Source organism: Carcharodon carcharias, chromosome 21 (genome assembly GCF_017639515.1).
Source record: "Carcharodon carcharias isolate sCarCar2 chromosome 21, sCarCar2.pri, whole genome shotgun sequence".
NCBI lineage: Eukaryota > Metazoa > Chordata > Chondrichthyes > Lamniformes > Lamnidae > Carcharodon > Carcharodon carcharias.
Window position 1 is genome coordinate 8,737,184 of NC_054487.1, and position 26,708 is coordinate 8,763,891.

Consider the following 26,708-nt stretch of genomic DNA (forward strand, 5'->3'; position numbering starts at 1 on the left):
GATGGAGGAACTTAGAACAATCACCATCACTAGAGAAAAAGTACTGAGCAAACTATTGGGACGAAAGGGTCCCCAGGACCTGATGGCCTACATCCCAGGGCCTTAAAGGAAATAGCAGCGGAGATAGTGGATGCATTGGTAATAATAATCCAAAATTCCCTGGATTCTGGAAAGGTTCCAGTGGATTGGAAAAATGCTAATATGACTCCCTTATTCAAAAAGGGCAGGGAGGCAGAAAGTAGGAAACTATAGACCAGTTAGTTTAACGTCTGTCATTGGGAAATGATTGGAATCCATTATTAAGGAAGTAGTAATGGGGCATTTGGAAAGTCAAAATGCAATCCACCAGAGTCAGCATGGCTTTATGAAGAGTAAATCATGTTTGACTAATTTGCTAGAGTTCTTTGAAGATGTGACAAGCAAAGTGGATAATGGGGATCCTGTAGACGTAGTATATCTGGACTTCCAGAAGGCCTTTGATAAGGTGCCGCACAAAAGATTAATACACAAGATAAGATCACACAGAGTTAGGGGTAATCTATTAGCTTGGATAGAGGATTGGCTAACCAACAGAAAGCAGAGAGTCGGGATAAATGGGTCTTTTTCTGGATGGCAAGCTGTAACAAGTGTGGTGCTACAGGGTTCGGTCCTTGAGCCCCAACTATTTATAATCATATTAATGACTTGGATTCAGGGATAGAAGGTACTATATCTAAATTTGAAGATGACACCAAAATAGGTGGGAAAGTAAGTTGCAATGAAGAAATAAGAAATTTACAAATGGATATGGACAGGTTAGGTGGATCGGCCAAAATGTGGCAGATGGAGTTTAACGTGGATAAGTGTGAGGTTATCCATTTTGGTGGGATGAATAAAAAGGCGACTTATGATTTAAATGGAGAGAAACTTCAGAATGCTTCAGTGCAAAGGGATCTGGGTGTCCTTGTACATGAATCATTGAAAGCTGGTATGCAGGCACAGTAGGTGATAAGGAAGGCAAATGGAATTTTGGCATTTATTGCTAAAGGAATAGAGTATAAAAATAGGGAAGTGTTGTTGCAACTGTACAAGGCATTGGTGAGACCGCACCTGGAGTACTGTGCATAGTTTTGGTCCCCTTACTTGAGGAAGGATGTAGTTGCATTGGAGGCGGTTCAGAGGAGGTTCACTAGATTGATTCCAGAGATTCACAGGGCTTGACTTATGAGGAGAGATTGAGCAGTTTAGGTGTATACTCGCTAGAGTTGAGAAGGATGAGAAGAGATCTAATTGAGGTATATAAGATGCTAAAGGGGATGCACAAGTAGACGTGGAGTGGATGTTTTCCCTTGTGGAGAATTCTAGAACAAGAGGCCATAGTTTTAGGCTAAGGGATGGTAGATTTAAATCAGAGATGAGGAGGAATTACCTTTCTCAAAGGGTCGTGAATCTGTGGAATTCACTACCTTAGAGTGCAGTGGATGCCAGGACACTCAATAAATTTAAGGAGGAGATAGAGATTTTTAATTAGTAAGGGGTGGAAAGGTTATGGGGAGAGGGCGGGAAATTAGAGTTGAGGCCAAAATGAGATCAGCCATGATCGTATTGATGGCGGGGCAGGCTCAAGGGGCTAAATTGCCTACTTCTGCTCCTAGTTCTTATGTTCTTATACTGCCAGATAGCTCTTTTTGTTCAAGGGTCACAAACGGACATGGATTCGGCCATTTTAGGTCTTTATCCAGTTTAAAATTTTTAGAGATAGCAGTGAGCATAAAGAAAAATATATTTGGTGAGGTCTTAGACCCGCAAATGATATTTCTGTTTTTCCTACCAAAATGCATCGCCTCACAATTATCTCTGTTACAATTTATTTGCCAATTACCTGCATGGTTCATAATTTTCTAATGTCCTTTTGTTTATGTTGTATTCTTCTTCAGTGTTAGTTCTGGCCCCTAGTTCGGATTAATTTGCAAATTTTGATATAGAGATATTTGTTCCCAAGTTGAAATCATGAAATTAGGAATAGCAGTGATCATTGTAACTTCCTTTATATCTTCCTCCAATCTGAATAACCACCTTTTACGCCCCCCCCCCCCACTCTTTTACACTCCCTTTGTGCCGATTTACTATTTATTTGTCCCTTGACTCTATGCCCTAACCATCATTATGTGTATACTGTGTGGTACCCAAATAACACTGAAGAAGTCTGCTCCAAATTGCAGGATGACATTAACAAACTTGCAGAATGGGAAAATAATAGACAAATTATGTTCAACACAGATAAATACGAGGTTTGGCATTTTGGCAGGAAGAATGGCAGAAGTCATTTATGACTTGGAAGATGGTAAGTCTGCGTTGGGTAGAGGAACAAAGGGATCCTGGAGTACAAATATATCAATCATCAAAAGTTGTGTCATGGGTCAACAAGGCCATTTTTTAAAAATAAGGCAAACCAAGTGCTAGGTTTTATTTCTAGAGGAATAGGATTGAAAAGAAGTGAAGTTATGCTAAACTTGTAGCAAATCTTGGTTCGACTACACTTAACAGTATTGCATGCATTTCTGGTCGTCATATTATAAAAAACAATATAGAGGCACTAGAGAAGGTGTAGAGAAGATTTACAAGAATTATCAGAAATGTATGGATATATACATCAGGAAAGGACGAACAGGCTAGGTCTCTTTTCTCTTTTAAAAAAAAGACAGCTGAAAGGTAACCTAATAAAGATGTTTAAAATCATGAAAGATTTTGATACCTCAGGTATAGAGAAAATGTTTCCTCTTGTGGTGAAGAGCATAACTGGAGGCTACCAACATAAGATAGTCACCAAGAAATCCAATAGGGATTTCAGTAGAAACTTCTTTACCCAAAGAGTGGTAAGAATTTAGAATTTGCTCCTACCCAGGGAGTGGTTGAAGTGAATAGTATAGATGTATTTAAGGGTAAGCTAAACAAACAAATGAGGAAGAAGGGAATAGATGGTTATGATAGTAGATTTAGATGAAGAAAGTTGGGAGGTACCTCGAGTGGAATGGCTTGTTTCTCTGCCATATATCCGATGTACCTTCTCAAAGGTCTTTTGAAAAACAAATATATGGCATCTTCTGCATTACCCCTGTCTACTGTTTGAGATAGAAAGAATTCTATAAGGTTAGTAAGCATGATTTCACCTTTTGGAATCAGTGCTGACTATTGCTTATTATATTTTTTGTTTATGCATATGTTTCACTTTTATGTATGGATTCGAGTATCCTTCATGATGTTAAGCCGACTAATTTATAGTTCTCAGTTTCTGTTGTTTCTCCCCTTTGTATATGGGAACAGCATCAGATGGCCACCAGCCCTCTGACGCTATCACCCCTTCTAAGAAAATTTTGCAAGTCTTGAGTTTGTGTGAGTGTATACTCTGTGGAACTGGGGTTTTATTCTCTTTTAGTTTTGCTAGTTTGTCAATTATTTTCCCCCTTTCTACCCCAATTATATTAATATTATTTTGAAGCTCACCCTCAAATGAAATGTCTATTCTGTTATCATCTTTAGTAAAAACTGAGGCGCAATAGGTATCTAACGCTTATGCCATCTCTCAAGTCATTACCTGTCAGTTTATTTTGCTCATTTTTTGGTGCCCCTATCCTTACATCGATTTTCATTTTTTTACTTGTGTCTATGGAACACTCCATTATTTCTTTTTATATTCCTTGGTAGTTTGATTTTCTAATTTCTCTTTGGTTTCCTGTTTTTTTTTAATTCTCTTCTAGCTCTTTATATTTGTTTGTCATTCTTTCCTATAGTATTTAAGTACTTATGAATCCTTTTCTTTATTCACTATTCTCAGTTCCTTATCCGTGGTGACCCATAACTATTTTGCTTGTTTTTGGTGTATAGTGGAATACTTTCTCTTGAACTCAATTGATTTTCCTTTCAAGATTTCCCTCTGTTTTGCCATCTTTTTGTTTTTGAGATTTCTCTCTGCCTTATTTAGGCCGACGCTCATTTCCTCATAATTTGGTCTTTTCCAATCCATTACCTTAGTCTTTATCCTACTTATGTCACTCTCAATTTCAGTCTTGAACCTAAATATGTCTTGATTACTACTACTAAGATGCTGTCCTACTCTCACTTCCCACAATCTTTCTAGTTCATTACCAATTACAAAACCCAGCAGATCCTTCCCTTATTGGACTTCTTGCCTACTAAATAAGGGACTGCAAAAACTTATGCTGCTTAGCTCATAGATTTGCCTACATATTCCTTCCTCCAATTTCCTTCCGCTATTTGGTTGTTTAGGGTATACACTTACCAGGATAGGATGATGAGTTCCTTATCTTTTAACTCAATTCATATGGATTCTGTATCTATCTTGCTGCTAAGGTTCTTTTTGTTCTACTGCCATCATGTTATCTTTAATTAGTACAGTTACCCCAACTAATCCTTCCTTTCTTCATAAATGTATTGTATCCTTCATTATTTAGTTTCCAATCCTGACCTCTTTGTAAACATGTTTCAGTCATCCCTACTACATCCAGATCCTCTCTACTAGTTATTGCCTCCAGTTCATCAATTTTCTTTTGAATATTGGTTTCTTTGCCCCAATATCAATTTATTTTTTTATTTACTAAAATAAAACAGGAATAATAATTATTTTATCTTTATGCAGTATAACTTTACCTGATCACTGGTCATTTGTGTTATTCATGTTCATTCTTTTAGTTGTCCTTTACTCTCATTCTTTGTTCTTTTATTCTGTAATTCCTAGCAGGTTCTTCTCTTCCCTGTCACCATGTTACATTTTAAAATCTTATTTACAACAACAATCACTTGTCTTGTCTCAGAGTGGCTAGAGGACATTCTGAAGGGGGAGGGTCAACAGCCAGTGGTCATGGTACACATTGGTACAAATGACATAGGTAAGAAAAGGGATGAGGTCCTAAAAGCAGAATATAGGGAATTAGGAAGTAAGTTGAAAAGTAGGACCTCAAAGGTAGTGATCTCAGGATTACTACCAGTGCCACATGCCAGCTAGAGTAGAAATAGCAGGATATATCGGATGAATACGTGGCTGAAGCGATGGTGTGAAGGGGAGGGTTTCCGATTCCTTAGGCATTGGGACTGGTTCTGGGGGAGGTGGGACCAGCACAAACTGGACGGGTTACACCTGGGCAGGACGGGGACTGATGTCCTAGGGGGAACATTTGCTCGAGTGGTTGGGGAGGGTTTAAATTAAAATGGTAGGGGGATGGGGACCTATGCAAGGAGTCAGAGGAAGGGGAATCAAAGACCAGAACAAAAGACAGAAAGTGGAATAAGAAAAGTGATAGAGAAATCAAGAGCAAGAATCAAACAGGGCCTCGGTAAAAAAAATAGTAGGAATGGGGTAAGCAATGTTAAAAAGACAAGCCTTAAAGCTTTGTGCCTTAACGCGAGGAGCATTCGCAATAAAGTGGATGAATTAACCGCGCAAATAAATGTAAACAGGTATGATATAATTGGGATTATGGAGACATGGCTGCAGGGTGACCAGGGATGGGAACTGAACATCCAGGGGTATTCAGTATTTAGGAAGGACAGACAAAAAGGAAAAGGCGGTGGAGTTGCATTGCTGGTTAAAGAGGAAATTAACGCAATAGTGAGGAAAGATATTAGCTCAGGTGATGTGGAATCTGTATGGGTAGAGCTGAGAAACACTGAGGGGCAAAAAACATTTGTGGGGATTGTATAGACCCCCAAACTGTAGTGGTGATGTTAGGAATGGCATTAAACAGAAAATTAGAGACGCATTTAATAAAGGAACATCTGTAATTATGGGTGACTTTAAAATGCACATAGATTGGGCTAATCAAATTAGTAACAGTACCATAGAGGAGGAATTCCTGGAGTGTATACGGGATGTTTTTGTGGACCAACACATTGAGGAACCAATGAGAGAACAGGCCATCCTTGACTGGGTATTGTGTAATGAGAAAGAAATAATTGGCAGTCTAGTTGTGTGAGGCCTGTTGGGGATGAGCAACCATAATATGATAGAATTCTTCATCACGATGGAGAGTGATGTAGTTGATTCTGAAACTTGGGTCCTGAACCTTAGTGAAGGAAACTGCGATGGTATGAGGTGCGAGTTGGCTATGATGGATTGAGAAACATTACATAAAGGGATGATGGTGGATAGGCAATGGCAAACATTCAAAGAATGCTGGGTAAACTGCAATAATTGTTTATTCCTGTCTGGCACAAAAGTAAAACAGGAAAGGTGGCAAAGTCATGGCTTATATGGGAAATTTGATATAGTATTAGATGCAAGGAAGAGGCATACAAATTGGCCAGAAAAAACAACAGACCCGAGGATTGGGAGCAGTTTAGAATTCAGCAAAGGAGGACCAAGAGATTAATTTGGAAGGGGCAAATAGAATATGAGAGTAAGCATGCAGGGAACATAAAAACTGTCTGTAAAAGTTTCTATAAGTATGTGAAGAGAAAAAGATTGGTGAAGACAAATGTAGGTCCCTTAGAGTCAGAAACAGGGGAATTTATAATGGGGAACAAAGAAAAACTAAATACATACTTTGGTTCTGTCTTCACAAAGAAGGACACGAATAACATACCAGAAATGTTGGGGAACACAGGGTTTAGTGAGAGGGAGGAACTGAAAGAAATCAGTATTAGTAGGGAAATGGTGTTGGGGAAATTGATGGGATTGAAAGCCGATAAATCCCTGGGGCTTGATAATCTACATCCCAGAGTACATAAGGAAGTGGCCCTAGAAGTAGTGGATACATTGGTGGTCATCTTCCAAGATTCTATAGACTCTGGAACAGTTCCTACAGATTGGTGGGTAGCTAATGTAACCCCAGTATTTAAAAAGGGAGGCAGAGAGAAAACAGGGAATTATAGACCAGTCAGGCTGATGTTGGTGGTGGTGATAGTTCTAGAGTCCATTATAAAAGATTTAATAGCTGAGCACGTGGAAAACAGTGGCAGAATCGGACAGAATCAGCATGGATTTATGAAAGGGAAATCATACTTGACAAGTCTACTGGAATTTTTTGAGGATGTAACTAGTAGAGTTGATAAGGGGGAGCCAGTGAATGTGGTTTATTTGGACTTCAGAAGGCTTTCAACAAAATCCCACATAAGAGATTAGCGTGTAAAATTAAAGCGCATGGGATTGGGGCTAGTGCATTGAGATGGTTCGAAAACTGGTTGGCAAACTGGAAACAAAGAGTAGGAATAAATGGGTCTTTTTCCGAATGGCAGGCAGTGACTAGTGGGGTACCGCAGGGATCGGTGCTGGGACCCCAGTTATTCACAATATATATTAATGATTTAGATGAGGGAAATAAATGTAATATCTCCAAATTTGCAGATGACACAAAGCTGGGTAGGAGGGTGAACTGTGAGGAGGGTGCAGAGATGCTTCAGTGTGATTTGGACAAGCTGAGTGAGTGGGCAGATGCAGTATAATATGGATAAATGTGAGGTTATCCATTTTGGTAGCAAAAACAGGAAGGCAGATTATCTGAATGGCTATAAATTGAAAGAGGGGAACGTGCAACGAGACCTGGAGGTGTCCTTGTACACCAGTCGCTGAAGGTAAGCATGCAGGTGCAGCAGGCGGTAAAGAAGGCAAATGGTATGTTGGCCTTCATAGCCAGAGGATTCGAGTACAGGAACAGAGATGTATTACTGCAGTTGTACAGGGCCTTGGTGAGACCACACCTGGAATATTGCGTGCAGTTTTTGGCCTCCTTATCTGAGGAAGGATGTACTTGCTATAGAGGGAGTGCAGCGAAAGTTTACCCGACTGATTCCTGGGATGGCGGGACTGACATATGAGGAGAGATTGAGTCGTTTGGGAATCTTAATCGCTGGAGCTTAGAAGAATGAGGGGGATCTCATAGAAACCTATAAAATTCTAACAGGACTAGACAGGGTACATCAACAATTTCCAGTTCCCTGGCCCCAACCGCTTCCTCTTCACCATGGACGTCCAATCCCTCTACACCTCCATCCCCCACCAGGATGGTTTGAGGGCCCTTAGCTTCTTCCTCGAACAGAGGCCCAAACAATCCCCATCCACCACTACTCTCCTCCGTCTGGCTGAACTTGTTCTCACGCTGAACAATTTCTCCTTCAACTCCTCTCACTTCTTCCAAATAAAAGGTGTGGCTATGGGTACCCGCATGGGCCCCAGCTATGCCTGTCTCTTTATGGGGTATGTGGAACATTCCTTGTTCCAGTCCTACTCCGGCCCCCTTCCACAACTCTTTCTCCGGTCCATCGATGATTACTTCGGTGCCGCTTCATGCTCTCGTCGGGACTTGGAAAAATTTATTAATTTTGCTTCCAATCTCCACCCCTCCATCATTTTCACGTGGTCCATCTCTGACACTTCCCTTTCCTTCCTTGACCTCTCTGTCTCAATCTCTGGTGATAGACTGTCCACCAATATCCATTACAAACCCACCGACTCCCACAGCTACCTCGACTACAGCTCCTCACACCCCGCTTCCTGTAAGGACTCCATCCCATTCTCTCAGTTCCTTCACCTCCGTCGCATCTGTTCCGATGATGCTACATTCAAAAAACAGTTCCTCTGACATGTCCTCCTTCTTCCTTAACCGAGGTTTTCCACCCACGGTCGTTGACAGGGCCCTCAACCATGTCCGGCCCATCTCCCGCGCATCCGCTCTCACGCCTTCTCCTCCCTCCCAGAAACATGATAGGGTCCCCCTTGTCCTCACTTATCACCCCACCAGCCTCCGCTTTCAAAGGATCATCCTCTGCCATTTCCGCCAACTCCAGCATGATGCCACCACCAAACACATCTTCCCTTCACCCCCTTTATCGGCATTCCGTAGGGATCGCTCCCTCCGGGACACCCTGGTCCACTCCTCCATCACCCCCTACTCCTCAACCCCCTCCTATGGCACCACCCCATGCCCACGCAAAAGATGCAACACCTGCCCCTTCACTTCCTGTCTCCTCACCGTCCAAGGACCCAAACACTCCTTTCAAGTGAAGCAGCATTTCACTTGCATTTCCCCCAACTTAGTCTACTGCATTCGTTGCTCCCAATGTGGTCTCCTCTACATTGGAGAGACCAAACGTAAACTGGGCGACCACTTTGCAGAACACCTGTGGTCTGTCCGCAAGAATGACCCAAACCTCCCTGTCGCTTGCCATTTTAACACTCCACCCTGCTCTCTTGCCCACATGTCTGTCCTTGGCTTGCTGCATTGTTCCAGTGAAGCCCAACGCAAACTGGAGGAACAACACCTCATCTTCCGACTAGGGACTTTACAGCCTTCCGGACTGAATATTGAATTCAACAACTTTAGGTCATGAGCTCCCTCCCCCATCCCCACCCCCTTTCTGTTTCCCCCTTCCCCCCTTTTTTTTTCCAATAAACTATAAAGATTTTCCTTTTCCCACCTATTTCCATTATATAATAAAAAAAACCCACTAGATCTATACCTTGAGTGCCCTACCATCCATTCTTAATTAGCACATTCGTTTAGATAATATCACCAACTTCAACACCTATGTGTTCTTTTGTCTGTGACATCTTTTGATGATCTGCTCCTATCACTGCTTGCTTGTCCCTACAACCACACCCCCCTCCACTTCTCTCCCCACCCCCACCTTAAAGCAGCTTATATTTCATCCCTCTCCTTGTAAAGAAAAATTGGTTCTGTTGAAGGGTCATGAGGACTCGAAACGTCAACTCTTTTCTTCTCCGCCGATGCTGCCAGACCTGCTGAGTTTTTCCAGGTAATTCTGTTTTTGTTTTAGACAGGGTAGATGCAGGAAGGATGTTCCCGTTGATGGGGGAGTCCAGAACCAGGGGTCACAGTCTGAGAATATGGGGTAGACCATTTAGGACTGAGTTGAGGAGAAACTTCTTCACCCAGAGAGTGGTGAGCCTGTGGAATTCGTTACCACAGAAAGTAGTATGTTTTCAAGAAGGAGTTAGATATAGCTCTTGGGGTGAAAGGAATCAAAGGATATGGGGAGAAAGCGGGAGCAGGCTATTGAGTTGGATGATCAGCCAAGATCATAATGAATGGCGGAGCAGGCTCGAGGGGCCGAATGGCCTACTCCTGCTCCTAGTTTCTATGTATTTATATAGTATTAAACCCATTTGCCTGGATTCAAACAAGGTATCCTGGAAAGATGGGCATGAATTTAGGAGTTATTTACAGCCCTATTTATACTTTCAGTTTTAGCCCAGTTTAGGTACACCCCGCTTCCCAACAGTGGAGGTCCTTCCTGTCCCCCCCCCAATACTAACTCCTAATCTGTTTGCCCCCATGTGAATTTATATGTGGCTCAGATAACAATCCCAAGACTATTAACTATTAAAAAGAAGTTAAGAACTTAGAACTTTAGACTTAGAACTTTAAGAACTTAAGAAGTTTCATCTCATTCACAGCTTGAAGTTGCACAGGCACAGCAAGAAAATGGTGGAGTGATGGCTGGCATATGTATGGAAACTCACCCTAGGCTTTACTTTTTTTTTTATTTGTTTATGGGATTGCCCTTGTTCATTTAAGAGTCAACCACATTGCCTTGGATCTGGAGTCACATGTAGGCCAGACAGAATGGCAGATTCCCTTCCGTAAAGGACATCAGTGAACCAGATGGGTTTTTACAACATGTCACGGTCAGATTTTTATCTGCCGTGGTGGGATTTGAACCTGGGCTCCCAGAGTATTACCCTGGATCTCTGGATTACTAGCCGAGTAACAGAACCACTACTCCAATACCTCAGTGTTGACCTGGGATAACCATCTGGATTCAAGTACTTGGTGCACTGAAGATACTGAAGTGTAGTGATGTTGGACAAGTAAGTGATGGTTCAAATAGAACTAGATGTTTGCAAAAACTGGATGGAAAACCTAGCCCTTTGTTACCTTGAAAGCAAGTTTTTCATTGTAATAAATCCACAGAATACTAAGCATAGTTATAAATGAACTAAATCCCAGTTTCTGTTATGCCAGACTAAATAAAATCGAGATTTTTATTTCACTAATTAGGATGACTGTATTAAGATGCTGATTAGACATAATAAAAAAGAACAGCTTGCATCAGTTCTAAGCAAATATATTTTGAATTGATTGTTATGCAATTTTGCCCTAAATATGCTGCCATTCTGTACAATTGTGCTTGCGATGCACACAATAATTTGCATTCGTATAGCACCCTAATGTAATTTAATGTCCCAAGGCACTATAAGGATAGTAACCAGATAAAAATTGGCACAAAAACAAAGGAGGAGACATTAGATAGAACAGGTGACCAGATGCTTGGTCAAATTAAGAGTTTTAAACATCTTAAAGGAGGAGCAAGAGGTGTGAGGCAGAGGGTTTGGGGAGGGAATTCCAGAGTCCAGAGCTTGGACAGCTAATGGCACATGGGTGATGCATGGTCAATAAGCACCAAGATGTAGCTTAGCTGGTGGTGAGAAAAGCCCTTCCCGTCAGTTCCTTCCAACACGCCAGGAGTCTCACCCCCTCTGCACGTTACCCTCGAGGTGGTTGTGGTGGGGAAGAGACTGTTGTTCACCTCCTTGTGGAATGTGCCTTTGCAAAGAAGGCCTGGGGAGAGATGCAGTGGTTTTTGTCGAGGTTCATCCCGAGCAGTGCTGTGACACAGGACTCTGCGCTGTACGGGCTGTTCCCAGGGACACACACCAAGACAAACATCAACTGCAGCTGGAGGATCATCAACTTGGTGAAAGACACTCTTTGGTCTGCCTGAAACTTGTTGGTCTTCCAGTGCAAAGAGTTGTCCCCGACCGAGTGTTGTAGACTGGCACATTCCAAGGTGCAGGACTACGTGCTGAGAGACGCACTAAAGATTGGGGCAGCCGCCATATAGGCGCAATGGGGAAAGGCTGCTGTCTTAAGACCTTTCTGCCATTGTGCACCAAGGGGCTGAGAAAGGTATAGACCCCTCAGGCTGTATGGCTCGCAATGAATGTATGTAGTGAATACTAAATGTATTATAATTGTATTGAAGCACTTCAGAGTGCAACATAATGTATGTTGATAACTCCAAACCATTGCACTGTTTGACTGTCTGTAATGACCATATTGAAATGACTGTAGTTTTCATTGATTGTATTGAAGCATCTCATGATCCATGTGTAAAAGTTGAATCTGATTGCACTTTCTGTGATGGCGATTTAGAAATCTTTTGTAATGTTCTTCCAGATATCTTATGAATAAAGTATATATTTTTAAAAAATGCATAAGAAGTCAGAGTTGGAGAAACACAAGGCTGTTGGACTGGCAGAGGTTACAGAATTAGGGAGGGGCAAAGGGACACATGGATTTGAGGATAAAAATTTGGAAGTTTAGGCGTTGGGAGCTATAAAGGCCAGTGAACACAGGTAATGAATGATCAGAACTTGGCGCAAGTTAGAATGTGGGCACATTCATTTTTAAACCAATCAGACATAAAGTGAGAATTTAGTGCTTTTTCCACTCACCCCAAACCCAAACCCGCAGTGTACTGCTGGCCTCTACATCCATAAAGAAGCCAAATTTGGTTACCTGGCAAAGAAGTGGTGCACAGGGTTTATGGAACATGTTATCATTCATAATGGTGAGGGAGAAAAAAACAAGTAGGAACAGAGAGCTAGGGAAAAGAGGGAGAAAGAGAGGCAAGAGAGCAAAGGATTGAGAGCAACAGAAGAATGAATGAAGTAATATGGAGGAGCGTGAGAGGAAGGGGTATTGATTAAAGTTGAAGCGGTGGGGGGAAAGAGAGAAACATGAGTATCCAAAGTGATTTCAAGAAAATGGTTGGAAACCAGCTTATCAGAGGTCAATTGGCAGTGCTACAAAACTAGTGTATTTTAAAATTTGTCGCAACTTCTTGTGGTGGAATTTTTTTTTCTTGATCTTTGAAAGCTAAGCATACTACCTACCCCTTTGTTTCAGAGATTTGGATTTCGTTCTAGACAGAGCAATGGGGTGGAAGTGAACTTGAGTTGTATTTACCAGTTTGTGGTATGTACTGTATAAACAGTATGTACTGTTTATAGTTTGACAAAAAAGTTCATGTTGAACAATCCGTTTTACTCAGGCTGTAATGATTATTGTTGTGGGAAGCAAACACATTTGCAGCCATACAGCAGGCGAGTCTAGTTCAGGCCTAACTCAAAAGACTTTGTCAGAACAAAATACCTGGAAGCCTTGACTGTACCTACTTCTGATGGACACTGGTTGCTGAGCACTAGAAGCTGCTGAGGTGATGTTCCCCAGCGCTGACTTTCTTCACCTTTAATGAGTATGTTTTTAAAGAAAAGTCACTGTAGATGTGGAAAGACATTGCACTTGTGTTTTCTCTCACAATCATTTAAACACAAGTAGGTTTTGGCAGTTACTGGAAACAAGATTAAAATGAAGGAGGCCAATTACAATTCTAAAGTGGGACTTCAATTCATGCATTATTGATGGAGGTGGCTAAGATGAAGATAACAAATTCACTGGGGCCCCTCTTACTGTATAAAAGTGACTTTTTAGTCTGTGCAGAAAATGTTTTATGAAAAATTCTCCTCTAAATATTTGTATATAAAGATCAGAGAATGCTGATAAAATAGTGCAAGAGCAGTGTCTTCATCTTCACAGCCAAGCTCGTTTAGAGTAATGTTTGTCCTGACTTGTATCAAGTGCCTAGGTAACAGAGAGATTGAAATATAATGGTAAAGATATGGGCATAAAATTAAAATATTGAAGAGCTTTAAATTTCATTAGTTGTACAATTAAATCTACCATGCATATAATCCTCATAAGGAGTTAGTGCAGGCACATGGGAATGGTTGTGTGAAGAATAAACACCATGGATTGGTTGGGCTGAATGGCCTGATTCCACATTGTGATTTTGATGTAATACTGTGGATGAAATAGAGATAAAATCACCAGCATCCCCATGTCTGCAAAATATTTTTAGAAGCAGGGATTGTTAGGGGTTCACGACTTGTTTTATCAACTATTGTTCTTCTTTATTGCCTTTTCTCTTACTCTTTAAAAACTGCAGTGGTACCAACTAATTCTGGAATTGGGGTTCAATAGGTGTTCAATCATTATTTGATTCTAAATGTACTCAACACACACACATGCATCTTTTACCCTTTTCAAGAATTCCAATTTCCATTACACTTTGTGTGAAGAAGTACTTCCTGACATCACCTCTAAATGACCCATCTGTAATTTTAAGATTATGTCCCCTTGTTCTGGGCTTTGCCAAACGGAGAAAATAGCTTTTTTCCATCTACCTTATTAAAATCCTTTAATCATGTTAAACAACTTGATTAGATCATCCCTTCTATACTCCAGGAAATGCATGCCCACTCCAAGGAACCTGTCCTTCTAAATTAACCCTCTAGCTTCTGTATCATTCTGATGAATCCATGCTATTTCCCTTCTAAGGCCAAGATACCCTCCCTCCATGAGATGCGATGCCGGAACTGAAGACCAGTTGTAGCACTCAAAATGCCTCCACTGAGCTCAGCTATCCAGGGCCACACCTGGGGACCTACCCAGCCTGTATAGCTTTTACTCCATATAGGGCATTTAACCATTGAGCTGAAGAGCCATTTCTGTGTTTGTCTCTGTATGTAAATATATATATATATATTCATTAATACATCCATTCTGAGAGCTATATTGTATATGTCAAAACTTGCACTTAATTGTAGTACTTAGATATTGTATTAAATGTGTTACATTAACCATTTTAAAATGTCCCTGTTCCTGCATGTAAAGTTAATTTGAGAGACCTGGCAGGATTTACTTATTATTTATGTTCCTTAGATAAAATCCAGATTCGTGCTTTAAAATGACCAGAGACCATCAATGGTAATATTGTGCAGTAAGCAACTGAGCAGAAATTTTGCCTTAAATGCATTTAGTACATCGAGAATCTGTGTTTGTTTTTTCATTTAAGTTAATCATAAGCATTCTGATGCAGCAGTTTTATATATTAAAAGAAAAAGTCATTTGTAAATTGAATGCTTATTGAATCCCTTTATTCAATCACTGTTGCCATGGAAACATACCCAAGTTGCAACACATCAGTTTTCGGGCATGATCCATCATGTTCCTAGTTAGGTTCTTAGTTTGTTCTTTGTATGTTGAATTTTGATGAGTGGCTCCACAGTTCTGGCAGAAGTCAGTTATGGGCCAGCAGATGCAGTACGGCAATCAAATACTTCTCTCTGCCTCATTGCTTGCACCCTTTCCCCATTAGCCCGTCCCAAGGAAAGCCACCGGTCAGCATCACCACTTCGAAAAGCCATCCGGGACGACCTACAAGATCCAACCCAAGCAGCATGTGAGTATTTGACATACCAGGACAAGCACGCACTCTTCAGTGCAGTGGAAGGGCTCATGCCATTCCTTTTATAACGTGTCTGAACCAGTTACTGTAAGCCAATTCAGCCTCAATCTATTGCTTTCTTATTTTATCTCTTTAACTGCTTGTATAGTTAACAGTGGGCTCAATAATAAAGATTTTAACAGGAGAAGGAGGTTATTTATGTAGCTATTGAGCTCTGGCAGCATGCATTAAGAAATTCAGTTCTTTTAATTGTGAAAATGCTTTCAAATGGCACTTCAAAGTTATGTATGTATTTTGACAATATTTTGACAACTTTGACAGTAGTGGAACAGAAAGATTCAATACCACCAAATTTCTGGGCTGTGCGAAGTGTAATAAAGAGTAATTGACTTGAAAAAATTGTCAAGTGTAAACATTCAGCCAAGAATGTTGAATCTAAAATGTCTGTGTATTTTTCACAATTTTATGGTAGACCATGTTGCCTCATCTAGACGAGTGAAACAAATCTCTTCGCTAACTACAGAGTTAGAACATTTCAAGTTGAGTACCTTTCAAAAGAACTGAAAAATACCAGGGATGAACAGCTTTTAGAAAAGAAAGCTGGACCTTCTTTAACACTTTACACTTACTGTGAATGTATGTTTGTTTCCATGTTTGTCCCTTTGTTGCCTTCTTTTGCCTTGGACAATGATCAATTCTTTTATAATTTAATTTTCTCTGCCCTCGAACATATTATGCATCTCTCCGTTTTGTTCTTTTACTTCTTCCCTCACTCTTTCCCTGGATAACAGAGGGGTCAATTACCAGGGGACACAGATTCAGATTTAAAGTGATTGGTAGAAGGATTAGAGGGGACATGAGGAGTAACTTCTTCACCCAGGGGGTGGTGGGTGTTTGGAATTCACTGCCTGATTTGGTGGTGGAGGCAGAAAACCTCAATTCATTTAAAAGGCACCTGGATTTGCACCTAAAGTGCTGTAACCTGCCAGGTTATGGACCAGGTGCTGGATGGTGGCATTAAAATGGGCAATTTGTTTTTCTTTATCAGCTGGAGCAGGCACGATGGGTTGAATGGCCTCTTTGCTGTAACTTTTCTGTGGTGCTGTCTGCTATTGCTTAAAAACTGCTCATCTCCAACATCTCTTGGTTCTAATGAAAGGTCATCAACCTGAAACATTAACCTGGTTTCTCTCTCCATCAGATGCTGCCTGACCCACTGAGTGTTTCCAGCATTTTCTCTTTTTTTTTCTTTAAACTACCAACATCTACAGTATTTTGCTTTTGTTCTTCCTAATTACTTGCATATTAAAAGTAAAGCCAGATGTTTGCTGGTTTAATTGTCCCATCAGTGGTCCTATTCTGAAAGCCTCATCATCATTGCATTAAGCTACCAAATTCTAAGTAAATGTTTGGTAATTTTAAACCAGGTTCACAGCATGACAGCTAGCCTTCTGATCCAGGACTGTACCTTTGCAGCGTGTTGGAAACTGATGTGTTAAAATGTGAGTTTGCTTCACTTTGTTACCACTTGAGGTTTTCCCTGCTTCTTTCCGGAAAGCTGCAGCAGCTGTGGCTGTTGGAGCTGATGTTAAGGAGATCAGCATTAGATGGGAGAGTTTTAAACAATACAAGTGATGGCAGCCCCATCACATGCTGAGTCTTCAGCCTTAAAATCGAGACAGGACCAAAAGGATGTGCCTCAAGGCAGGGCTTCAGCAGCAGCAAGTATAGAGCAGTTACATATTTCTTCAATGTTTGAAAAATGCCTACTAATAAGAATTGAGATATGTAGATAGTTTATAATGAAATGAGGAAATCAGATCAAGTGTTTGAACAAAGAGATGATGGCGACCACTAAATTGTCACTGTGCCCTGAAGTTCAAACTCATTAACAAGACCATGTTCCTTTATAGCTCTGACAATATCTACTGTCCATTCCCTCCCTCCCCCTGCTTCCTCGTGTTACTTTTCTAATGTAATGGGGTAAGGAATAGCCAGGAATTGAATGTCATTCACATAAGCGTATCTGCTTCACCATCAATAATTCGGGACTTTATTCACGAAACACTGAAAGGTATAATTGTTACACTATCAAAGCTAACCTATTAATTGTGCAAATTGAATTCCATAAATAAGCCACCACTTTCTGTGCTGTTCGATTGATGAAAGATCTTGTTCTAGTCCATCAATTGTTCCCTTTTTCTTCACCCCCTTCTCTTTTTGCGTTACATCAAAATATAACTTGGTCATTCTGTTCCAACATAATTTGAGATGCTTTCCTGTCCTATGTATGGTGAGGGGTTTGGGGAGGGGGGTTTTTTCCAGGAGTATTTAGGATGTTCATTGCGGATTAGCATGCATAGATTTTTATTGGTTGGAGAAAAAGCAAAGCAGATGAAACATTGCTACTAATTATGATTTTTATGTACCTCCTCAAGGTTTTTGGTGGTGACATGGCATTACTGTATAATTGTGTGATGATCTTAGTTTTATGTTTGATGGTATGTGGAAGAGAGTGAAGCCAAGTTATGAAAACTGAACTTAGGATGTGTTCCTCGTGACCCTTTCCATAGTGATACTCAGTAGATTTATTTGACTGATTAACAAGGCATGCTGGATGTTGAAGCACCCTCATTGTGTCAAATGCATGAAAGCGTAGCTCATGAAATTAGGTTCATTTTATGGAGGTCAGATTGTCTTACCAGTAGAAAGAGTTGTGCAGTATACCCCCAAGATTAGATATTCAATTGTCTAGAATAAACATCTTTTTATTGTTCTGTGGTGCCTGAAGTATGCAGCTACCGTCCACAAGTTTTGAGTCTTCAACTCAGTTCCTGAAATTTCTGTTTGCAGAATGCACACACTGTCCCTCTAATGGGGCACCCAATCTGAGCTGAGTGAATTTAGACACAGGTTAGGAGAACCAAATTTTAAGGACCTCACCTCTGTATGCAGAGATATTATTGTATTTGAATAAATAAAGTGTGTAGTGTACCAATACAGAGCGCTGTTAAGTTTCCCATTGCTTGTTCAGTTAGAAACACCTTATCTTTTAAGGCATTGCCTTGTGGGGTTATTTGGAACTGATGGGAAAGAATCCTAGCTCCTCATTGACAAATCAACATGTCCATAGGGAGCCAGGCTGTACACACTGACAGCAGTCATTGGGAACACCACAGACTGGCTTAGTTATCAAATTACCAAGTGTGCCACCTAGGAGTTCACTCAGTTCTAAACTTCGATCACTGAGTATATCAACGTGGAGCCACCCCAACCCAATGGGGTCTCATTTTACTTCTTCCTCCCCCAGTCCCCTCAGGAAGATAGCTATCAGTTCACAACTGGACCTTCCTTTTAAGGGTACCTGTGGAAATGGTTGCTAAAACATGGCAAGAGATGTTTACACAATTTGTATGACAAGTGAAAGGCCTATTTCCATTTCTAAATTAGATCCATTGTATCATAGAAATTTCAGAAGACTATTTGGTGGGGTCCATCATACCTGTGCAATCTATTGTATTCCTATTTGCTGATCCCAACAATGTTTGTTCAGCTAAGCTCTATTAGTGTAACTCTGGAGACACCTGATAGAATAGACCTGAGTTGTCAGTGAGATACAGGTTTGCTTAAAGATTTAATTATGTGCCTGACTCCTAGATGTGGCCCAGTTACATTTGACAATTACTTCCATATAAGCCAATTAAATTAATTGCACTTCTGCATATTTAGTTAAATAGAAATCATTTTATTTACATTGGCATTGGTGTATTTGCTTTGCATTTTGTCACAAAGACCAATTCCCCTGTATATTTAGAGCTTTTCTATAAGACTTTATATGCAATGTCCACTAAATTGCAGCAATTAAATTTTGTCCTGACCATTAATCTGATAGTCAAAATAATTACCATGAAACTTGGTGCAATTTTATAGAGTTTAATTTTTTATGAACTTTTTGCTCTTCCAAATGAGGGATGTTAGTACTGAGAAACTACGTGTTTTCTTTGCCTATTGTCTGCATCTATCCTGTGTTTCAAATGGACTGGATTTGATACTGGATGAAGCTCTTCACACCAATGTGTTGGAACATCAAACCACAGAAATGCACCCTGCAATGTATCAGCATGACATTTCCATTTCCTAAACCAACCATTCTGTGGCCTCTGTTTGTGAGGTTGCCAATTTGTACATCGGGTACTTTGACACTACCCACACTCATTGCCATGGGACCCAGGCCACAAGAGACTGGCCATCAATACCAGAAGACGTATGTTTAATTGCTGTACAATCCAGTTGTCTTGCCCCTTTTTAAGATGGCATTTGACCAGTTGATTTTTATTTTATGTTACGCGCTATCATCAATTGAGATAGTGATTGAACAGCATGTTCCCAAGCCTCAGCTGTGCTGTTCCAAGCACCCAACAAGAGTTGTTTGACAGCAGCCTTGAGTGACTTCCTTATCGAGTGAAAGAACGTGAAGTGGAAGCCAGACAGTTCCTCACAACAGCAATTCCTGCAATTGAGGATTCGAAACAAAAACAGAATTACCTGGAAAAACTCAGCAGGTCTGGCAGCGTCGGCGGAGAAGAAAAGAGTTGACGTTTCGAGTCCTCATGACCCTTCGACAGAACTAAGTAGAAGTAGGAGCATCCTTTTTTCTTCTCCGCCGACGCTGCCAGACCTGCTGAGTTTTCCCAGGTAATTCTGTTCTTGTTTTGGATTTCCAGCATCTGCAGTTTTTTGTTTTTATCATTGAGGATTCGATCTCTTCTGGCTATCAGATTAGTGTCCCATCACTCTACCATGCTGTGTGCTGATTCTGAAACTGTGTACAGTTCTTGGGAGATCTGCAAACCCAATTTTGCTGACCAGTCACTTCCACAATTTAAACTCTGCCTCATCTGTATTGAAACTGTCTGAAAAAAGGCCATCCCACTGATGTAAAGTCCAGTTTTCTTTCTGCCCAGCAGAGAGGAAGAAATGTATTTACGAGTACAATCTCACTAAGCAGGCATTATTCAGTGCATCCAGTTGTTGACCAATATACAATGTCTTCATCAGCATGAGAGAAAGAGCTGCAGGTTTTGTGCATCTATTGCATACAGTCTCTTACTTGCAGCTGCTGGTTTTTTTTATGTTAGTTCCCTTATTTTTGCCGTGTGTCAGTTTTATTTTTACAAATACTTTTTCCTACCTATCTACATCTGCCAACAGAAAAATGACTAGGTTGTGGGACTAAAAAAGCATTACACTGTATGAAAACCATCTAGATGCAGTCTCCTTAAGGGCTTGAGTCTTTCTTTCAGATTATTAGTCAGTCACAGTGATGGCAGCAAAAAGTACCTGATTCATTTTTAATTACACTTATGCTTTCTATAGCACATTACTATGGTTTAAAGGACACTGGTTATCTGAAATCTATCACTTGCTACTCTTGAGTGGGGTTTTTTGACCTGATTTTTCAAGTCTTCTCAGATCACTGCTGTGAAAACTGACCTGTCTCATGAGGGCTTATTTTTGTTTTGTCCTCTGGACTATTTCCAGCCTTAGAAGTCAAGTCCCAGTAGTTGCTCACTAACTAGATTTTGAAGATCTTTTTTGTGTTGCTAGCTAGACTGGAACATTTTCATTAAAAACCAGAAATGTTTGCGAAATTCAAGATTTGATTAAAGACATAGATTCAAGGGCAGGTTTGTTTCCTCACAAGTTGGTTCCATCTCAATTATTTTGCTGTCAAGTTCAGAACTATGCCTTTACACATTGATGGCAGTACTGGTACATTAGCAAGAAGTTACTGCTGACTCCAAGAACCACTGATTGAGCTGGATTTCGGCTGATCTTCAGAAGTCGCTGGTGCTACTGGCTTGTACAATTCTTGTACAGTGATTGAAAATCAATGTGGTGGCAAAAAATAAAGTTGCACACATTCATTTGTCTTTCGGTCACTCCAGTAGTAGAGTCTGTCCAAGTACAAAGCAGGTTGGTCCAACAGCCTGCGTATTAGAAAACCTAACCTACTGCTTTGTACGCTTACAGGTCCTGAGAGAGTCTATTCGCCATACGCATTATTTAACAGAAGAATTTCAGATTTAGCCAAAAGGCTTCCCTCGTCTTCTTAGCACCAATTGTTTTCGATTTTAGCTACAATTTCTATGCATCAGTCTTGGCTCAGGGGTAGCACATTCATGTCTAGGTCAGTTTGAGCGTTCAAACTCCACTTTAGCATGGCATGTACATAATTTATACTGATAGTACAGTGCAACACTGTTGAAGGCACTATTTTTTGGATAAGACATCAAACCGACTGAGGTCATTTCTGCTATATTGGGTGAACGGAGGAGATTTTATGATCTTATTTGAAGAAGTGTATAGGAGTTTTCTCAGGTGTCCTCAGCCAAAACTGCAAAAACTGATTTCCTGATTATTTGTCTCATTGGTCTTTGAGGGACTTTGCTGTGTGAAGTTTGCAGGCACTTTACATTACAGCAGTGATTACCTTCAAAAGTACTTCATTGGCTGTGAAGTGCTTTGAGATATCCTGAGGCTGCAAAAGGTCCTATATAAATGCAAGTTCTTTCTTCTTGCTGTTTGTGAGCCCTTGCTGTACGCAAATATGCTGCCACATTTGTCGACCTAATAGTGTCAGCCCTGCAAAGAAATTAATTGGCCGTGAAGTGCTGTTGATATTCTGAGGCTTTGGAAAGTATCTTGTATATGTAAGTTTAATCTTTTAAGGAAAATGAAAGGTTGAATACAAATGTATTCTACCTATTCTTCACTGCAACTGTCTGTCGCAAAGCTCACTTGCCGCTCCGTGGCAGGATTTTCTTTTCACTCTACTTAGCAAATTGAGAGTACACTCATTTTCAGGAACATCATGACAGACTGTATCATACACCATTGTTCCTCCTGTTATCATCAGGATTCCAGTGGATCATAATTGTGAGTTTGTAACATTTTTGTGCTGTGTCCACTTACAACTGTTTGTTTTTTGTTCATTCATGGGATGTGGGCTTTGCTGGCTTGTTGATTTATGTGCTGTTTGGTATTACTGTGTACATAAACCTAGTGCTTAGGTTGCTTCTGCTTATCACTTGGAGTTTAAATTCTGGTTATAATTTTTGAACGTCATCAAATGTTCTCCCTGCTCCTCTTTACCCACAAATTGCTTCTTCCTTTGCAATTCCAGGTCATGTTTTAGCACTGAAAACAAAACCCTTAAAAACATTTTTATGAATCAAGGTGGTCTTGTTTTTTTGGCTGCAAAGATTGATAACTCCCCACCGAGGCCTGAGACACCCACGGCTCATCTCCCATACAGATCTTGAGCCAGTGCTTCTGCAATTTAATCCTTATTCCTTTTGGAGCAGCAACTGGCCTAAACCTGGCACCTATGTATGCAACATTTGTCTCTGCAACACAACAGCAAAAGGTTTTGGCTGATGGATTCCTTTTTTTCCTGATGGATTCGGGTTCTGAACAGCATCAAAGGCTGTAAATTGTGTTGATCCAATTTGCCTGGTGCTCTGATCATTGTTTTGCAGTTCTAGCAATTTTAATTAAACAGTCACAGATCCTTGTGTTGGGATGGCTTAAAAAGCTTTTTGTGATTTATCCTCCGGCAAGTTTTTGTCCTCAGTCTTCTCTTCTACGTGCTCCCTCCGTCCATCATCAGGTGATCTCTGTTATCTTGACTCAGTGTCTGTTCTTCACGTGAGAGTTCAAGCAGTGAGTTTCAGCGAACTGATGGAGCTAAGTGACACGAGACCACATTCTGGGTGACAGTCACACAAAAAAGATTCTGCTGCATTTGTCGACACCTGGACAACTGTTGTCTGTCCAGAGATGTTCCAACTTGTCCTGCACCAAGGTCTGAAAATATTTTGAAGCTAAATGATGATATGCCAGATGGGCTTGTCCACAATTCACCCAAATGCTGTCAACTCATCCTTCAAGTGTCTCTTGGGGGTGGGGTGGGGTGGGGAAAGGGGCATGGGACATCACAACCAAGCCCAGGACTCTCATAATGTAAGTGAGTCCATTTGACATATCAACAATTAACTCCAAGATATTTTCAGACTTTGGTACAAGGCAAATCAGGGGCAACTCTGGATGGAAGACAGTTGCCAAGTGTATCAACAAGTGCAGCAGAACCTTTTATGTGACTGTCTATTAGAATTGGCATTGGTGTCTTTGGTCTAGAGAGGAAAATGTCAACCTTAGTTACCACTTCTTGTTCTACAAGCGATCCTGTTAGACGCTTGGGAATGTGTAGTGAGGCTGCAGTATGATCGGAGGGTTCTTTTCTTGTTAGCCTTTTTACGTATTTATTTCTAATAAGAGTAAAAGTAGACTGAAAAGCCTTGATTTCCTCTTGTGTCTTTATAGAATCTGAATATGTATAATGGTCTGTGATGATGTGTAATATTTAAGTCAGAAAAAGCTAATGAAATTTTATTTTTTGTACTAATTTCCAAACATTGTTTTGATGCTGAATCTCCAATGTTGTACAATATTCATAAACTCATGACAGGAAGGTCAGTGATAGATCTAGTGAAATGAGTTACAACAGCAGAGTGTTGTATGGAAAATAATGTCAGTATTGCATGGCGTTTTTTTTTTCAAACAGTTGAGATGATCAAGTATGTGAGTTTGGGGTTTTCACTGGCTTGTTTACTGTGGAGCAGATGCAGATTTTTCTGAAAGCCTAAACAAGAGCAGATTTGTGCAGTTTAATTTGAATTCCCTTTACTTTCTTGGCCTGAAATATAGCAACGTGCTTTGACTGCCCGTAGCATTTTCAATTGTATAAGCCATACAAGTGAATTATATAGAGTTATAGTTACATAGAATTATAGGCACGTAGAATTTATAGCACAGAAACAGGGCATTGAGTCCAGCAGGCCTGTGTTGCTATTTATGCTGCACATGAACCTCTTTCCAGTCGATTTACTTTACCTCAACCTATGTTGAGGTAATGTGTCCTTCTATTCCTTTCTCCCTCATGTGCATATGTAGCTTCTCCTTAAATTTATCACATAGAATAGAAATTTAATAATTTTTGAAGATGCAATTGTTAATTTGTGCAGTTTCCAAGCTTAGTAATACAAAGGCAGTGGTCTGCTGCCCAATGCAAATATATTGCCCCAGAAGTTGCATGGAGTGGCAATTTCCACTCCGCTCCTTTTTACTTACACCTGAATGGAGCTGCACATTTCCTGCCCAGCTTCTGATCCGGACCTGATCCACACTTTACAATATGCTGAAGGAAATGATCTTCTTGAGCTTACAAGCATTTTAAAGTTAAAAGCATGGATGTCTTGAAAGTCAGCCTTCAAAAATTCTTTGCCTTTCCTCCCACCAAATTCATCTCTCTCTCATTTTCCATGCCTCAAAGTCTGAATCAACTGAATTTCTTTTCCTCAGTGCACTTTGAATTAACCGTTAATAATAAAACGTTATAGTGTTTTTACTAACTTGGTGTTTAAGACCAATATCAATTTTGAAAGGTTTCCCAACAACATCTTGACTTTATGAAGCACCTTTAATGTAGTAAAAGGTCCTGGGGTGTTTCACAGGAGTATGATCAGGCAGAGATTGTCACTGAGCCAAAGGAGGAGAGACAGTTGGCGAGGTTTAGAAAGGGAATTCCATAGTTAAAGGCCTAGACAGTTGAAAGCAGCGCCACTAACAGCAAGGCAAAAGAACTTATACAAGAGATCAGAATTGGAGGAACACAGGGTTCTTGGACTGTATTATGGTTGAATGAGATTGCAGATTTAAGGAGGTGATTGCCTGTGGGGTTTAAATAAAAAGGTGGTAATGTTAAATTTGAGCTATTGGTGGACTGAGGATCAGTGTAAGTCAGTGAGAATTGTAGGAGGGAAAGGGAGAAGGTAGTGGGGGACCTTAAATGGATCCGCAGCAGGTGGTCAAGCAAGACATGGATCTTTTCTTTGACAGTAGGTTTAATCACAAGATGCAACCTTACAGAATTTTTTTTTTCAGTCATGGGTTGTTGGCGTCGCTGGCTAGGCCAACATTTATTGCCCATCCCTAATTACCCTAGAGAAGTTGGTGGTGAGCTGCCTTCTTGAACCGCTGCAGTCCATGTGGTGTAGGTACACCCACAGTGCTGTTAGGGAGGGAGTTCCAGGATTTTGACCCAGCGACAGTGAAAGAACAGGGATATAGCTCCAAGTCAGGATAGTGAGTGGCTTGGAGGGGAACTTCGGCTGGCAGTGTTCCCATGTGTCTGCTGCCCTTGTCCTTATGGATGGTACTGGTCATGTGTTTGGAAGGTGTTGTCTAAGGAACCTTGGTAAGTTCCTGCAGTGCTTCTTTGTAGATGGTACACAATGCTGCTACTATGGTGGATGGGGTGCCAATCAAGCCGGCTGCTTTGTCCTCGATGGTGTCCAGCTTCTTGAGTGTTGTGGGAGCAGCACTCATCCAGGCAAGTGGGGATTGTTCCATCACACTCCTGACTTGTGCCTTGTAGACAGAGTACAGGCTTTGGGGAGTCAGGATGTGATAAAAGGCGCATTGTTGGACCTGGTTCTTAGAAATGAGATGGGCCAAGTAGATCATGTGTCACTGAGGTGTGTGGGGTAGGGGGGGGGAGGTGCGGTGATGGGGGGAGACATTTAGTAGACAGTGATCATTGTATTGTATGTTTTAGAGTGATGATAGAAAAGGGTAATAGGCAATCCATAGTAAGAATAGTTAATTGGGTGAAAGCTGACTTCAATGGGGCAAGAACGGAGCTGGGCCAGATAGACCAGAATGAAAGATTGGCAGAAAAAACTGTAGCTGAATGATGGGCTACCTTCAAAAAAGAATTGGTATGGACACAGTTAAGTTATATTCCATCAAAAGGGAAAGGTAGGGCATACAAATCCAGAGCTCCCTGGATGAAAGGGTGTCAGGTAGAAAATACAATTGAGAATCAAGAGGCATACAGAAGGTTCAGAGGAGAGGTGAAAAAGCATATTAGAGAAGCGAAGAAGGATTATGAGAAAAGACATGAGAAATTGGCATCAGATCTCGCCTGAGTGCAAAGTCAGTTTAACTTTACAGTCAAACTTCCCAACTGGTCTGTTTCTTTCTTGGATGCAAAATCATGTTTCTGTGAGAACCTAGCCTGATTTATCGGTATACTAAGTATGATTGTTGACTCAAGCTTACTTCCAATCTATTCTGCTTAATGTCTTTCCTTATATATCCAAAGGCCCCCGAAGCCTGACTCCCAATCTTAAATTCCCCTTTTATCTTACCTATAACAAATTGCTCAGATTCTGCAGACCCCCTGCATAGAAAATCATCGTGCACTATAACAATGCCTCCATGTTTCTCTTTGTGTTCTAGTAGAACTTTGCTGGGTCTGC

General features: G+C 40.8%; 1 protein-coding gene across 8 annotated transcripts in view; it reads left to right on the forward strand.

The window, feature by feature from the left end:
* yaf2 (YY1 associated factor 2) overlaps positions 1-26,708 on the forward strand; it is a 208,066-nt gene that overhangs the window by 82,907 nt on the left and 98,451 nt on the right. For 6 of the 8 annotated variants that reach the window (XM_041215530.1, XM_041215531.1, XM_041215525.1 and 3 more), the window contains one exon: positions 15,235-15,318. The exons of 1 other annotated variant lie outside the window; for it this stretch is intronic. In XM_041215530.1, coding sequence (XP_041071464.1) covers positions 15,235-15,318 — 84 coding nt within the window. Of the gene's footprint in view, positions 1-15,234; positions 15,319-26,708 lie in introns of those variants that run through there. One more of the 8 variants, XM_041215532.1, reaches the window with a different exon arrangement.